The sequence below is a fragment of the Eschscholzia californica genome, unplaced genomic scaffold, assembly GCF_041429995.1.
Source record: "Eschscholzia californica isolate CP2 unplaced genomic scaffold, dmEscCali1.0.p SCAF_6, whole genome shotgun sequence".
NCBI classification, from domain to species: domain Eukaryota; kingdom Viridiplantae; phylum Streptophyta; class Magnoliopsida; order Ranunculales; family Papaveraceae; genus Eschscholzia; species Eschscholzia californica.
Genome location: NW_028238483.1, coordinates 21,655,078 through 21,668,623, shown reverse-complemented (window position 1 = coordinate 21,668,623; position 13,546 = coordinate 21,655,078). Strand labels below are relative to the sequence as shown.

Below are 13,546 nucleotides of genomic sequence, written 5' to 3'. Positions count from 1 at the left end.
AGAAATAATTTTTTAAAATTAAACTTATCGAATTAGATTATTTTATGATAAATTTGAAAACTTTTGAATGTCTAACGTTTTTGGATATTAATTCAAAACAAAAATTGAATATAGATTTTGACGTTTGTTAAGTTTTAGGTTATTCAATTCAAAATCAATTGACAACGAATGGAGAGGACTTAGATATCATATGTTTGGTTGCTATACATTTATTCTCTCTTGTAAGACTATTCTCACGACAGTGCACTATTTTTTTTTTTTTTTTGAAACGGTAACACCTTTAGTGCAAAGACAAAATAATCTTAATGAGCATCACTCAGATCTCGAAACTTCTAGTAAAGCATATAATATATAAAAATAAATCTTCTTCTATGGGTATTCTTTTTTGAGTTAATTCCTATATGGCCCCCTACTTTGTGACCAGCTTCCTTTATGGCCCCCTTTTTTTCGTAAATTCAAATATGGCCCCCTATTTTCATGGAAATGTCCTTACTACCCTTCCTTTAAATCTTTTTTCAAAATAAAATAAAAAAAACAAACATAATTCCACCTCACTTCCCTCTCCACCACTTATCTCTCTCCACCTCACCTCTCTTCCCAAATCATCTTTCTCTCTCTCCAACTCACCTCTCTTCCCAAATCATCTTTCTCTCTCTCCAACTCACCTCTCTCTCTCTCCACCTCACTCTATCTTCTCCGATGAAGGTCGCCGGCCGGAAAATTTTCCGGCCGGCGACCTTCAACCTAAAAAAAAAAAAAATATTTTTTTTTACTCTCATCTCCCTCTCTCTCTAAACAGGGGGCCATATTTGAATTTACAAAAAAAAGGGGATCATAAAGGAAGCTGGTCACAAAGTAGGGGGCCATATAAGAATTAACTCTTTTTTTTTTTGTTGAACTTCTTCTATGGGTATTCAACAAAAAAATGTTCTCAGTCGGTCATCATAATCTGCCCTCTTGTCTCTCTCTCTCTCTCTACAATTATGTGACGACGTCTCCTTAATTTGGAGTGTCATGTGTGTTAACGTTCTATTACCGACAACAAAATAAACACTGTTGTAACAAAAACAAGAAAAAAGCAAAATAAACAGCGACAGTTATCGTTAAATATTTCCTAACACCGTCTCTGAGTCATCCACAAGCTATCTCCTCCCTCCAGCTGTCCACTCCTCTCTCACACGAAAAGCAAGTTTTCCTACTCCCTCTTTCTCTCTCTAAAACTCCATCTCTCTCTCTCTCTCTAAAATTCTCTCTCTCTAGCTTTCTCACGTTTTTGAAGTAGAAGCAAGAGCCTAGAGGAATAGATTTCTTCATTCTTATAGCAAAAAAAAAAAAAAATCTGAATATTGAACTAACTCTCCATTTCTTTTTTGCTTCCTTGATTCGGTAACTTGTCTTTTAAGAGTTGATTCCCTTTATTTTATCCGCTTCTTAGTTCATTACTTTTATCTTCTTCTTCTTCTCTCATTGATACTTTACTTCTTCTTTACCATCGTCATTAATCGAAAGGGTTTGGAAAAGGTACTCTCTCAATCTTCATCTTCATGTTATAATTGTAGTTTAGGGTTTTATTCTGTGTTTTCTGGTCAACTGTTTCTCATTTTGTGATTTTAACTTGTTTAATTTCGTGAAATACAGTTTGTACTAGTCTAATTGTTGTTTACTTTCATTTCACACTATGAAATCTGGAAGATCTATCTGAAGAAATTGGAAGTTAATTTGTTTAAAAGTCATTTCTTTACTGGTTCTATTTATGGAAAGACAATTGATTTCTATTTGAATCAAACTTGACCTAATTCAATTTGCAATGGATCATCTATATTTGTATAATTAAATGTAGATTTTGTCATGTTTTCTGAGTTAATCAATATGCTTTCCAACAATAAATGTCAAACTTGAAAGTTATTAACCAATCTATCTTCCCCACTTTAGTGTTTCGTGTGGTCGGGCTAGATTTGATTTAGTCGACTTGATGGAGTGACTGCTCGGATTGGTCAGTCCCCTCTCGGCTGTTGTTGTTCTAGGCGATATATGTCGATCAGACAGTTCGAGGTGAAATCTCCCCTAAGTTATGGTAACTTTAGATGTAAGAATTAGTGAGATTTTGTAAAATTGATTAGGAAAACGGGTTACTTGAGAGAGATGTCAGGATCAGTTACTGTAAGATACCTTAGTTGGAGATAAATAAAAGAAATGAAGAAAGTCAATCGACACAGTGCGAGAATGTAAACATTTCGTCTTTCTGTTATAGAAGGCTTTAGAACGCTGAGATTAAAGTAGAAATGATGTTATTACATTTACTGGTAAGTGGTTACGTTTGTAGAGATGCTTCTAGTGGAGTGGTAGTTGAGATATAGTTGAATGGAGAAATATTTAATATAAAATCTGATTCGGGAAAAGATTAGTAAGCAGGCTATTTCTTTGTTTGTCTGTAAAAGTATTCTTGATTCAGACGAGAAGAGTTGTGTACTTATCATACTCTTAATACATTTTTTTAGGCAGATCTACTTACGAAGTTTAAATTAGTTTTATAAAGTCTTCTTGTGAATTCATGCAATGTTCTTGACATCTGTTGTTTACTCCTGGATGTAGCACCGGCGCTACTTCCTTTTGTTAGAGTGGTCCTCTCAAGCTTCGCCCCTCACATATAGGGGGAATGGGAAAGTCCATAATTGTTGGCAAACAGCAAAATGATATCTAGAGCTTTCCTTTTGTAGTGGACAGTTATGAATATCTCTGCTCTTTTAACTTCTGCGGGAATCAATATAGCTATATGTGTGGTTCTCCTATCATTGTATTCTATCCTGAGAAAACAACCTGGAAATGTTGGTGTTTACTTTGCACGGAGGCTTGTTCAAGACCATACTAAACGCGATGACCCTTTCTGGCTTGAGAGATTTGTTCCTTCTCCTAGCTGGATAAGGAAAGCTTGGGCAATAACTGATGAAGAAATCTTGGCAATTGGTGGGTTGGATGCAGTTGCTTTCCTTAGAATACTCGTTTTCAGGTACTCCGAGTCTTACTGAAATTATATACAGAACTTAGAAGCGAGTAGCGTTTGTTTACTCTAGTCTTTTTCAGTTGCTTTCAACTAGATAGTTGTGCTTTTGAAGTTGTAACCTGTTATTCTATATCAGCTCACATGTTTGCATACTTTTCTCTTTCTTAATTTCTCAACTCTCTCTTTCTCGTTCTATCTCTCTCTCTGTCTCTGGTACTTCCTAGAGGGGCTCGAAGTTCAAGAAAAGGAAATTATGGGATACACTTTCATGTCTATGTTTAATAAGAAGCTTGAGTGGTCATCTTATGTTATTACAATTTACAAGGAACTCCCTTAGCTATAAGTAGGCATTATTGTCGGATTCTTTTGGATGGATCTAATATTTCAACTAGATTGATGTACATCATATCCACATTAATCCCCTCTGCTGTCAATTTTATGTACTTTTACTTCTGCCGACAACATTTTGATTTGTCTAGTCTTATGCTGGTTACTAATTCATCTGTCACAGCATCAGGATGTTCTCCATTGCCGCTCTTATCTGTGTTCCCCTCGTGCTTCCGTTGAATTATTTTGGGCAGCATATGATTCACAAGCATATATCTTCGGAGTCACTGGGTGTATTTACAATTGGAAATGTTAGAGGAGGCTCTAAATGGTATGACTTGATTTGAATAATTATTTGGACAGTCTATTTTCTTAAAAATTTATTTTCATATTTTAGATGCATGTTTAACTTAAAAAATGTTTAAGTATCATTTTCGAAATGCTTTCTGCTAGTTTTGACTGCCATTTATCAACCATTGATCTCTGAGATCTGAGTCATTGTGACACCAGCTGCAACTTTGAAGTTCAGATATCCCCAAGTTGCACTGGTAACAACTCAGTTCATTGAATCCCTTCTTGTAATGAATATTGTTAATAAAAAGTTATATATAGATATTAGACTATCATCATGTCATTTCAATCTCTTTTCTATTCTCGGGTATCCTGCCATAGTTCCAAACTTCCTTCACCCACGGGGTGATATTGCCAAGTTATGACTGGTTTTGTGTTTTTTTTTTTGCTTTGGTTGGACATATTTTTGTAATGTACTGTGTTACAATAATCTCCCGTTTACTCTATAACACCTAAAAGTAATGGTCATAAAATGATGTTAACATAAATGCTAATACACATCGGAGGTTTTGTTTTGCTCGATGATAAATTGCTAGTTCACGACTAGATCCAAATAACATATAAAAAAGGGATTGCCACTAGAGTTTTGGATCACCATCACAAGAACTGAGGAAAGAAGTCAGTCAACTACTGTGGAAGAATGTTCTTCTTAATATTAACTCTAGATAACTTCGTTTGCAATACGATGGTTCACCAAATGGAACTTTGATTGCCACCAAAGTAACTAGAAAATCAGTTAACTTTTTTGTCTTTTGGGCGTTGGCTACTTGCCAAGAGTTAGTTGGATAGTCTAGATCAATGGCGCTATTATTACATAAACCTTGGTTTTGTAAAGCTTTAGTTTTCTTCCCTTCATTAAAAATGAGACAAGCAGAGATTAGCTGTTTTAATTTGGTAATAAGGAAAAAAGAAGAAAATATGTTAGCATATATTTAGTGGAAGTTCAACTTCCCTTGTACGAGCGGAAAATTTCCTTAGACCTCTATTGAATGTAGATTTCAAGTTGCACCTGGTTAAAAAAAGTAACAACAAGAGGGCTCATGGTGGTTATTAGTATTTCTCATTTGGTGTGTATGATGAATTTTTCTTTCCTAGTCCTTCAATTTTGTTGTTTATAACTAACTCTTTTAAATCTTGTTTTCTGGAAATTTTCAACATGCGTCAATTTTCTTGCTTATTTTTGGCAGGCTCTGGGCTCACTGCCTGGCACTATACATTGTATCCATTTCGGCTTGTGCTCTGCTGTACTTTGTAAGTGTGATGTCATCTGAACATTGTCGTTCGTTTTCTGCATTTGATTGTCTTACTGCTGTTTTTTTAAATAAGCCAGGAGTACAAGAGCATGGCCAGATTAAGACTCGCTCACTACACCAAATCTGCTATGAACCCTAGTCATTTTTCAGTACTCGTTCGTTCCATTCCATTTGAAGCAGAAGTATCATACAGTGACGTTGTAAAGAATTTTTTCACAAAATATTATGCTTCCAGCTACTTATCACACCAGATCGTTTATCGGTCAGGAACAGTTCAAAAACTGATGGTAAGTTAGTGTTATGGGATGCTTCCCTTCTCATGTCATTATGAACACTCATGTTTAAGGGCTTCAAGTTCTGACGTCTAGTTTAGTATGCTGCTTTTGTCATTAATTAGATTATATAATTAGATGTAATATAGTTAAATCTCTTGAAAAGCAAAACCTTTTCAAACATTTAGAAAGAACAAAGTACAAGAATTGAACCGTAAGGAGCAAGCAGAGTCACAGGGAAGCGGCGCTCGTCAAAGAAAGTCCGACACCTAAGGAGCTATATAAACTTTAGTTTCCGATTAGTGATGAAATCCTGAAAACTAGAGAAACCCAATCTTGTAGTGTTGCGTCAGGTGTTGTTTCACATGCAGAAGAGCAGGATTTAAACCAGGGTGTGAGATTTTTGGTGCTCTTGAAAATCATCATGACTTGTTACAAGAAAAAGAGTATGACAATTGAAGTCCTTAAGCGTGTATTCTAAAGCTGAAATCTGTAAAGCACGAAGCTTAAAAAACTAAAAAATTTAAAACTTCTTAAAGCGAGAAGCTCAAACAACTGAAATCCTTAGGCCTCTTAAACCACGAAGCACAAAGACTGAAATCTTAAGCTGCTTGAAGTGCAAAGCTCAATTCTCATCATAATGTCTATGAATTAACATTTAGGTTTATATGTGTCCCTCTTCATCACCAAGCTACTGAGGCACATGAAGTCATCCCAGCTATTTCATTTTTAACATTCTTGCCTCTCAAATTTTGAGAAATGAATTTTGCCTGTTTGCAGATGGATGCTGAGATGGTTTATGACAAGCTATCAGATCTTGCATGCTGCTCAATTGATCCTAATCATGAAGCAACTTCCGTGAGATGCGGCTTATGTGGAAGAATGTCGACTTCTTTCAAAATTCTTTCTCAAACCGAGGGTATTGAGGGAAAACCTGACCTTGGCTCCTCCAGTTCAAAGTCGAGTTTGGAACAAAAGGTTGTAGTATTTGATCTGTTGGGTAAACCACAATATTTTATTTTGAGTGTTAATCTAATTTTATGACTACGATGGAGATATATCCTTGCGGTTAGTAATGGATAATGGTTGACTTTCCCACAGACACAGGAATGTGGCGCAGCTTTTGTTTTCTTCAAGACTCGTTATGATGCTGTTGTTGCTTCGCGGGTACTTCAGTCATCAAATCCAATGTTGTGGGTCACCGACTTGGCTCCAGAACCAAATGACGTCTATTGGTCAAATCTTTCTATCCCGTATAGGCAGCTTTGGATACGTAAGATCGCAACACTTCTGGGTTCTATCGTGTTCATGTTTATATTTATTCTTCCTGTGGCGCTTGTACAAAGTCTCGCTGCATTAGATCAGCTACAGCAAAAACTCCCATTTCTCAAGGGGATACTGAAGAAGTAAGTGCCCTCTACTATTGGCAGTTAAAACTCCAATCTTATTCTGCATTTCTGATTTGCAAATCATGATGAGAGTCAGATTTTGTTTAGGATTCTTTGAAGATAATGTAGCCATGTAGGGTCATGCCTAATGCACTTAGCGGAATTTTAGAAACGTTTCTAGCACTAGACAAAGGGTAGGATCGCATGCATAAGTCCAACACGAATCGACCAAGAAAGATAGAGGTTACCTTATTCGGTAACTCCTATCTTAATCATGAAGATTACTATAGAATCCCAAGCGTGACTCCTACTTAAGAAACACGAGCACGAACCACGATCGCCCCCACGGTGCTAGCTAGAAGAGGAGCAAGTCCCAATTTTTTCTTCCTTCGATAGCAATGCTTGATTAGAATTCCTTCTTACAAATTCACAATACAATAAGAAGAAGATCACAAGAGAGAGAGAGAAAGAGTTTGGGATAGAGGTTCCCTTTCTTTGGCGCAAAGAAACCTCTCGGCCGAGTTCTCTATAACATCCAGCCTCCTTATAGTCAGCTAATGGCAACCGACTACCTTAACTTAGTTGCCTTGACCAACTTTCGGCTAGGGCTGGACCTGTGGCCGCGCCTCGGCCAGTGCAATCCGATTTCATTGCTTGGCCAGTCCTTGGCCGAGGACCATTCCCCGGGCCAGTGCAATCCGATTTCATTGCCTTGGCTGGTCCTTGGCCGCGGGCCATTCCCCGGGTCTTTACCTGTTCTTTTTCTCTCTCTCTCTCTCTCTCTCCGACTTCTTGACCGTGTCTCTAATCGGGTCTTTCGGTCGTGTCCATCACTCTGTGTATAACCCTTGTAGGACCTGATCATGCTTAGCCGCATGTCCAACCCTTTGACATACAGGTCGTAGTTGGTTTATACCTAAACACTACGACGACCTAAAACAATCGGATGGATAATCGTCATCGATCCTATCCGGCTTACTGCACATATTGCCATCTGATAAAGGACACCTCCTTTAGTCTCTCATTTGTCTTTGACATGAGTCACATATTCGATTCCTTTGTTACTTAATGTCTTGGTGTGAACCTTAGGTAAGATAACACGTCATCCTTTCTTATTCATACATTTTCTTGAATACAAAGTTCATCTGACGAACCAAATGATCAACTCTTTAATCCCTTTGAGCATGACCATGCATTTTCTCTCATTCTTCAAGAGGGGGGAAAAAAACAAATCTTGATGATCCAAATATTGGTCATCAGTTGACCAGGTCTGTAAATGAAGAAAAGTCTAAGAGCCCAATGGGTCAACCCGTGTCAAGTCTTCAGGAAATTGAATCCGAAATAGCTCTGCCACTCAAGCCCAGAACAGGGAGATCGGTATGATTATCCTAGGCGCCTAGCCATACTCTGGCTCAAAACATGATCAGGTCTGCTTTAGAACTTCGAGAAGTATAGGAAGTCTACAGAAGTGGGGCCGACACCTTAATCCCGAAACATGGGGGTGGAAGCGTGCCTAATACTTTCCTGACTTAAGCCTGAATCTAATTTAAGATTTGGGGCGGAGAATATATTAAGAATTTAAATAACTTGGAACTTAAGAATCCCTCAGGAAGAAACTTTCCCCACAAAATGTACAAGATCAGCAATACGATCTATCAAATATACCGGATAAACCCAAACAAGGAAACTTAATATCTCGCGACTAGTTTCATTCTTAGACGATGGATCTACGCCGCCTCATCACAACCACTATCAACAATCGGCTAAACGAGCGTATATAAAGCAACAGGTTCACCCTAAACTGGGTAAACACAACACAACCATTCGATCGGAGGTTCAATCCCTAGCTTCGGTTGTTCGGTTTCTAATTCAATTCATTAACTGCAAAAATCCTTTACTGACTTAAGCCTGAAGCCAATGATGTGACAATCCTTGTATGAGAATAAGGTTGCACTCATGTTCAGGAATTCCTTTGGATAGTCGATGAGAATTCTCATGACGTTCTTTGATATTATCAAGTTCTCATTATGGGTTAATCCAATACTCATTCCCCATTGCATATCGGTGTAATTGGTTGGACAATCATAGTCCTTATAGCCCATTAAACTGCGCAATCAATCAACTCCGACACTAGTCTCCAACCCTGGATTAAGGACTTTATACAGTTTATAATTGCAAGTTTACTTAATAAAGTTTAATTCATCAAACTACGCATTTAACGAACCTATTGAAATTATTAACTGGTTGGGCTGTCATTTAATACCCATTTGTTATTAAATGCACCACCAAAATTATTAATTGGTTTCATTCATCAAATCACGTCACAACCCCGAGGCTTTACCTGTTTGTCTCTTTCTTCGATTTCTTCATAATGTCTAATTGAGTCTTTCAATCTTGTCTGTCAGTCTTAGTGTGTAATCCTTGCAGGACCCCGATTATGCTTAGCCGCACGTCCAACCCCTTGGACATAGAAGTTGTAGTTGGTTTCTAGCTATATGCTACGACCACCTAAAGCAATCTCTTAGTGCACATATTGCTCTCTTGATCAAGGACAGCTCCTTCAGATAATAGAGATCATATTGGAGGCGAATATGCTTCTGATGTAAATAGGCAATTTCTTTATTGTCTTGTTTGTGATTCGTACAATCATCAACCTTGTTTGACCAAAAATCCTGGCTATCTAGCCATGGCAGTGGATTGAACTATTAAAGAGGCTGAGAGTTTCCGATTAATTAGAGAGTTATGACTACCATGCACAGGGACAACACAGCATTTCGCGATTTTTTTTCAAAAGAAATCGTGCCAAAGTGGTAATGTATAGAAATTGATTGGAAACACACTCAAGCTTAAATGTTGAACTTAAAAGTTTTTGCCACTACTTTTATTTGTGTTATTCACTGATGGTTGGAAGTTATGACTAACTGAAATGTGGCGCATGTGACTTTTTTTTTTTAAACTTTACATGTAAAAGCAACTTGTTTTGTGTATAATGGCTTCTATTATCCCATTTGGGCACTATATCTATATCAATTATATGTATATTTTGCTTGAGTGGGAATCAACATATTTTCTGTGATACTCTCTACGTGGCTTAGACCCGGATGATCCAATGGCTGGCTCTTCGTGGAGATGTTTTCTTACCTATAGAGATCATATTCACTCATTTATATCATCTTAATTCCATGGGAAGTCATTACACATTCAATATTGAGTGGAACTTGTTTTAATTGTTGATATAAGGTCCAACGAAGATCGTTTTGCACATTCTGAAAGTAGCTGCAAATTGTCATCCTTTGTAGTACATGTAGGTTAACTTCAAATTGGTTCATATGGTCCCACCTAAGTGTACAACTCTGTATCTCAACTTAGGAATAACTTTAGCTTTGGGCGGGGTTAGGGGATCAACATAGGGATGATATTTTGGTAGCATGATTTTAATGATTGGGAAAACAACCATAGATAAGCCTTGAATCATCTTGTCAGAACCACTCAGAGCATGATAAAAACTGTAAAACAAAATAAATGCTGATCTCTGTTCATTTACTAACATGGGCTGACGAGCACGTGCGGTATCTGCAATTTTAAACCCTTCTGCCTGGTTTGTTAGCTTGTTCCCTCCCTTCCCAATAGAAATCAATAGGCCTCTATATCAGCACAGCATTACACTTATTTTTAAGCGTACTAATAGACATTGCTATATTTCAGTCTTCTTGAACGAGCACGCACTCTATGCTTTCAGTCTGCACGCTGTTTTTATGCCTTCCCTGGATACATCTTTCCACAAATTGCTCCTGTCACGATTCCTGTGATATTATGAATTAGAAATATAGAAGCCATTCTTGACATACAGTTTCTTACTTAAAATTCCTGATCATTAAATTTTTAAATGGTTTCTTATAATACATTATATATTTATGAGTGCAGTAAGTACGGAAATCAGCTGGTCACAGGTTACCTACCAAGTGTTGTATTGATGTTATTTCTATATACTGTTCCGCCACTGATGATGCTGTTTTCAGCAATGGAAGGGTCTATCTCTCGTAGTGGACGGAAAAAGAGTGCATGTGTGAAGGTTCTTTACTTCACAATCTGGAATGTCTTCTTTGTTAATGTTTTATCCGGTACTCTCATTAACCAGCTAAAGAAATTCTTTATACCAAAAGACATTCCCACTGAATTAGCAAAAGCTGTGCCAAATCAGGTATTTATAACCATGTGGTTCTATTATGTTACTCTAGTTTTAATTGATCGCTTTTGTATTGTCGGAGTTCACAGCAAGTTTCAATGACTTGTTTGTCATTTTATGCCACATTGGCGTTGTTTTGCTACTTCTGCAAATTTTAACACTTCAATGGCTCTTGTTAATAACACTACTTGTGATATGACAATTATCTGTGCAGGCTACTTTCTTCATTACTTATGTTCTGACATCAGGATGGGCAAGTATATCAACAGAACTTATGCAACCTTTTGCTCTTCTTTGCAACTTGTTCATGAGATTTAAACACCAAAGAACACTAGACTGGGCAATGTCTTTCCCATACCAAACTGAAGTTCCTAAAGTTCTCCTGTTCGGACTTCTCGGTTTCACCTGTGCGATCTTGGCACCCTTAATATTGCCTTTCTTGTTGATCTACTTCTTTCTCGCTTATATTGTGTATCGCAATCAGGTCAGTGTTTCTCTCTGTTTCTCTCTCTACATTGTTCTGGAAAAATAACTCTCAATTGAATACTGGAAAACTAAAAGTAACTAAACCGTGCAATTGATACATTTTTTTTGAACTTTTAATGGCAGTTTAGTAATTGAATACAAAACCAATTGAGCTAATTGTATTAATTTGTGCAGTTTCTCAACGTATATGTGCCAAAGTACGAGACTTGTGGGACGATATGGCCTATTGTGCACAACACTACTATTTTTTCATTGGTGCTGTCACAAGTAATAGCTCTAGGTGTTTTTGGACTAAAACTATCACCAGTTGCTTCAGGTTTTGTTATTCCTCTGGTGGTAATCACATTATTATTTAACCAATACTGTAGGCAGCGGTTCAATCCCATTTTTGACAATTACTCTGTTCAGGTAAAACTCTAGTCCGTCATAGCCTTTTTTGCAGATAGTACAATCATAATATAGTACTGTTAATGATAGATGTTCAAAAACCGATCCTCTTCACCCCTTTTAATATACACACATTAGGAATCTGTTTCCTCATTAGTCAGTTTTTAATGAGATATGTGATTGTTTTACTAGGAACTTATTGAGATGGATCGGCAAGACGAGGTGAGTGGGCGAATGGAAGAAATCCATGAACAACTAAAAACAGCGTACTGTCAATTGTCGTCTAGCGAAGATAAAGATAAAGCAGAAGAGACTCATCATCATTCTCAGTCTTCCCAGGATGGTGAGAGAGGGGTGAAACCAGGTTTGGTAACACATCCAAGCTTGGGGAGAATATCGCTGGATAGCACGAGGAATGTAGTAAATTGGGTTCCGATGCTTACTTTCAATGAGAGGACTCAACATCAACTTCCCAAGTAAGCAATAAATTGTTGAAAAGTTGATAAAACCGATATAGAGATACAAGAAAGGTGAAGAACTCAAAAAAGAAAAGAAGAGCTTTACCACTTCTTACATACAAATACATTTGGTTGTGTTACATTTTTGATCAAATCCATTTATGTTGTTTGTGAATATTTGTATGGAAATTTGGCTTGGTGTGCTGTACTTAAAAGTATATTCTTTTTCGGATGAGGCTATGAGCTATTTTGTAAACATTAAGCATTGAACATTATCGAACAAATTATTAAGGGGAAAAAAGCCCGAGAATGGATGGCCTGATTCCTGAATCTGTTGGAGCTGCATGCACGTGGTACCTGAACACATTTAAGCCCACGTTAAGCCCACGTTAGTGGTAGGGGAAAAGCCTGAGGTATTCCATACCCACCAGTAGTTCACCGGAGTATGTATATTGAAGTATATTGAAGACAAGGAAGATATCCAGAAGATATCTCCTCAAGATAGAAAGAAATAAATATTATAGCAATTGTAATTTGATTATTTCCTTATTTATAATTTCTCTACAAACCCTAATGTATAGTCTATAAATATGTACCAAATTCTATCAATGAAAGTACCTTTGATAATTATATCTCTTGTGTCTTCTTCAATTTAATATGGTATTAGAGCCAAGGTGATATTTTCAGATTTTTTTAGTCGATAATAATTATTTCGTTTCTTCGTTTTTATTCATTCCAAGGAGGTCTACGGATTCTTATTATCATTATACTTTGATCATCCCAACTCCATCTTCAAAAAATAATGACTTCTGGACAATCTGCCGACATAATTGATCTGAACTCGAATTCCGATGACACTCCACCGATGACAGACACTACTCCTATCCAACAAATATGTGAGGCTTATTATGTGCATCTTTCGGACAATGCAACTTCTGTTGGTGTTAACCCCGCTCTTACCGGGCCAGACTATGCTGAATGAGCTCACAGTATGCACGATGCTCTTATCATAAAAAATAAACAAGGTTTTATCGGTGGGTCGCTCCCTAAACCGACGGATCCTGCGCAACTTCATGCATGGACCCGTTGTGACACCATGGTGGCTGCTTGGATATCCAATTCTGTCAGTGAGGAAATCCGACTTAGCACGAGACGTTTGGCTTCTGCTTTTGATCTTTGGAAGAATTTAAAGGAATATTTTGCTACGTCTAACGCTACCTGCATTTATCAACTGAAGAAAAAGATTTCTGCCCTTACTCAGGAGCACCAGACTATTTCAGCTTATTACTCTCAGTTGAAGTCTTATTGGGACGAATTGGATGCTATCATTCCACCCACTTCATGTGCTTGCCATGTTGGCAAAACAACCATTGAATATCATCTTACCTCGCGTACGATTGAGTTTCTCATGGGTCTTCATGAACGTTATTCTGCGAC

The 13,546-nt window shown here is 37.4% G+C and overlaps 1 protein-coding gene across 2 annotated transcripts; it reads left to right on the top strand.

Moving 5' to 3' along the window:
- Positions 1–902: 902 nt before the first annotated feature.
- On the top strand, positions 903–12,739 carry LOC147532440 (hyperosmolality-gated Ca2+ permeable channel 2.1-like). 2 transcript variants are annotated; one of them, XM_086645293.1, is made up of 11 exons: positions 903–1,521; positions 2,593–3,007; positions 3,513–3,659; positions 4,867–4,930; positions 5,010–5,219; positions 5,985–6,182; positions 6,306–6,610; positions 10,517–10,793; positions 10,993–11,262; positions 11,439–11,672; positions 11,844–12,739. In XM_086645293.1, the coding sequence occupies exons 2-11, from the start codon at positions 2,727–2,729 to the stop codon at positions 12,129–12,131; spliced, it is 2,274 nt and encodes a 757-aa protein (XP_086501419.1). In that variant the 5' UTR covers positions 903–1,521; positions 2,593–2,726; the 3' UTR covers positions 12,132–12,739. The 2 variants fall into 2 exon arrangements, with proteins under 2 accessions (XP_086501419.1, XP_086501420.1); XM_086645294.1 differs by having other exon boundaries at positions 1,177–2,215; positions 2,262–3,007.
- The last annotated feature ends 807 nt before the right edge of the window (positions 12,740–13,546 follow it).

Excerpts from the sequence above, each read along its gene's own strand:
- LOC147532440 (XM_086645293.1), top strand. The coding sequence starts at position 2,727 with ATGAATATCTCTGCTCTTTTAACTTCTGCGGGAATCAATATAGCTATA. Across the intron at positions 4,931-5,009 it reads CTTGTGCTCTGCTGTACTTT|GAGTACAAGAGCATGGCCAG; the intron begins GTAAGTGTGATG and ends TAAATAAGCCAG. Across the intron at positions 5,220-5,984 it reads GAACAGTTCAAAAACTGATG|ATGGATGCTGAGATGGTTTA; the intron begins GTAAGTTAGTGT and ends GCCTGTTTGCAG.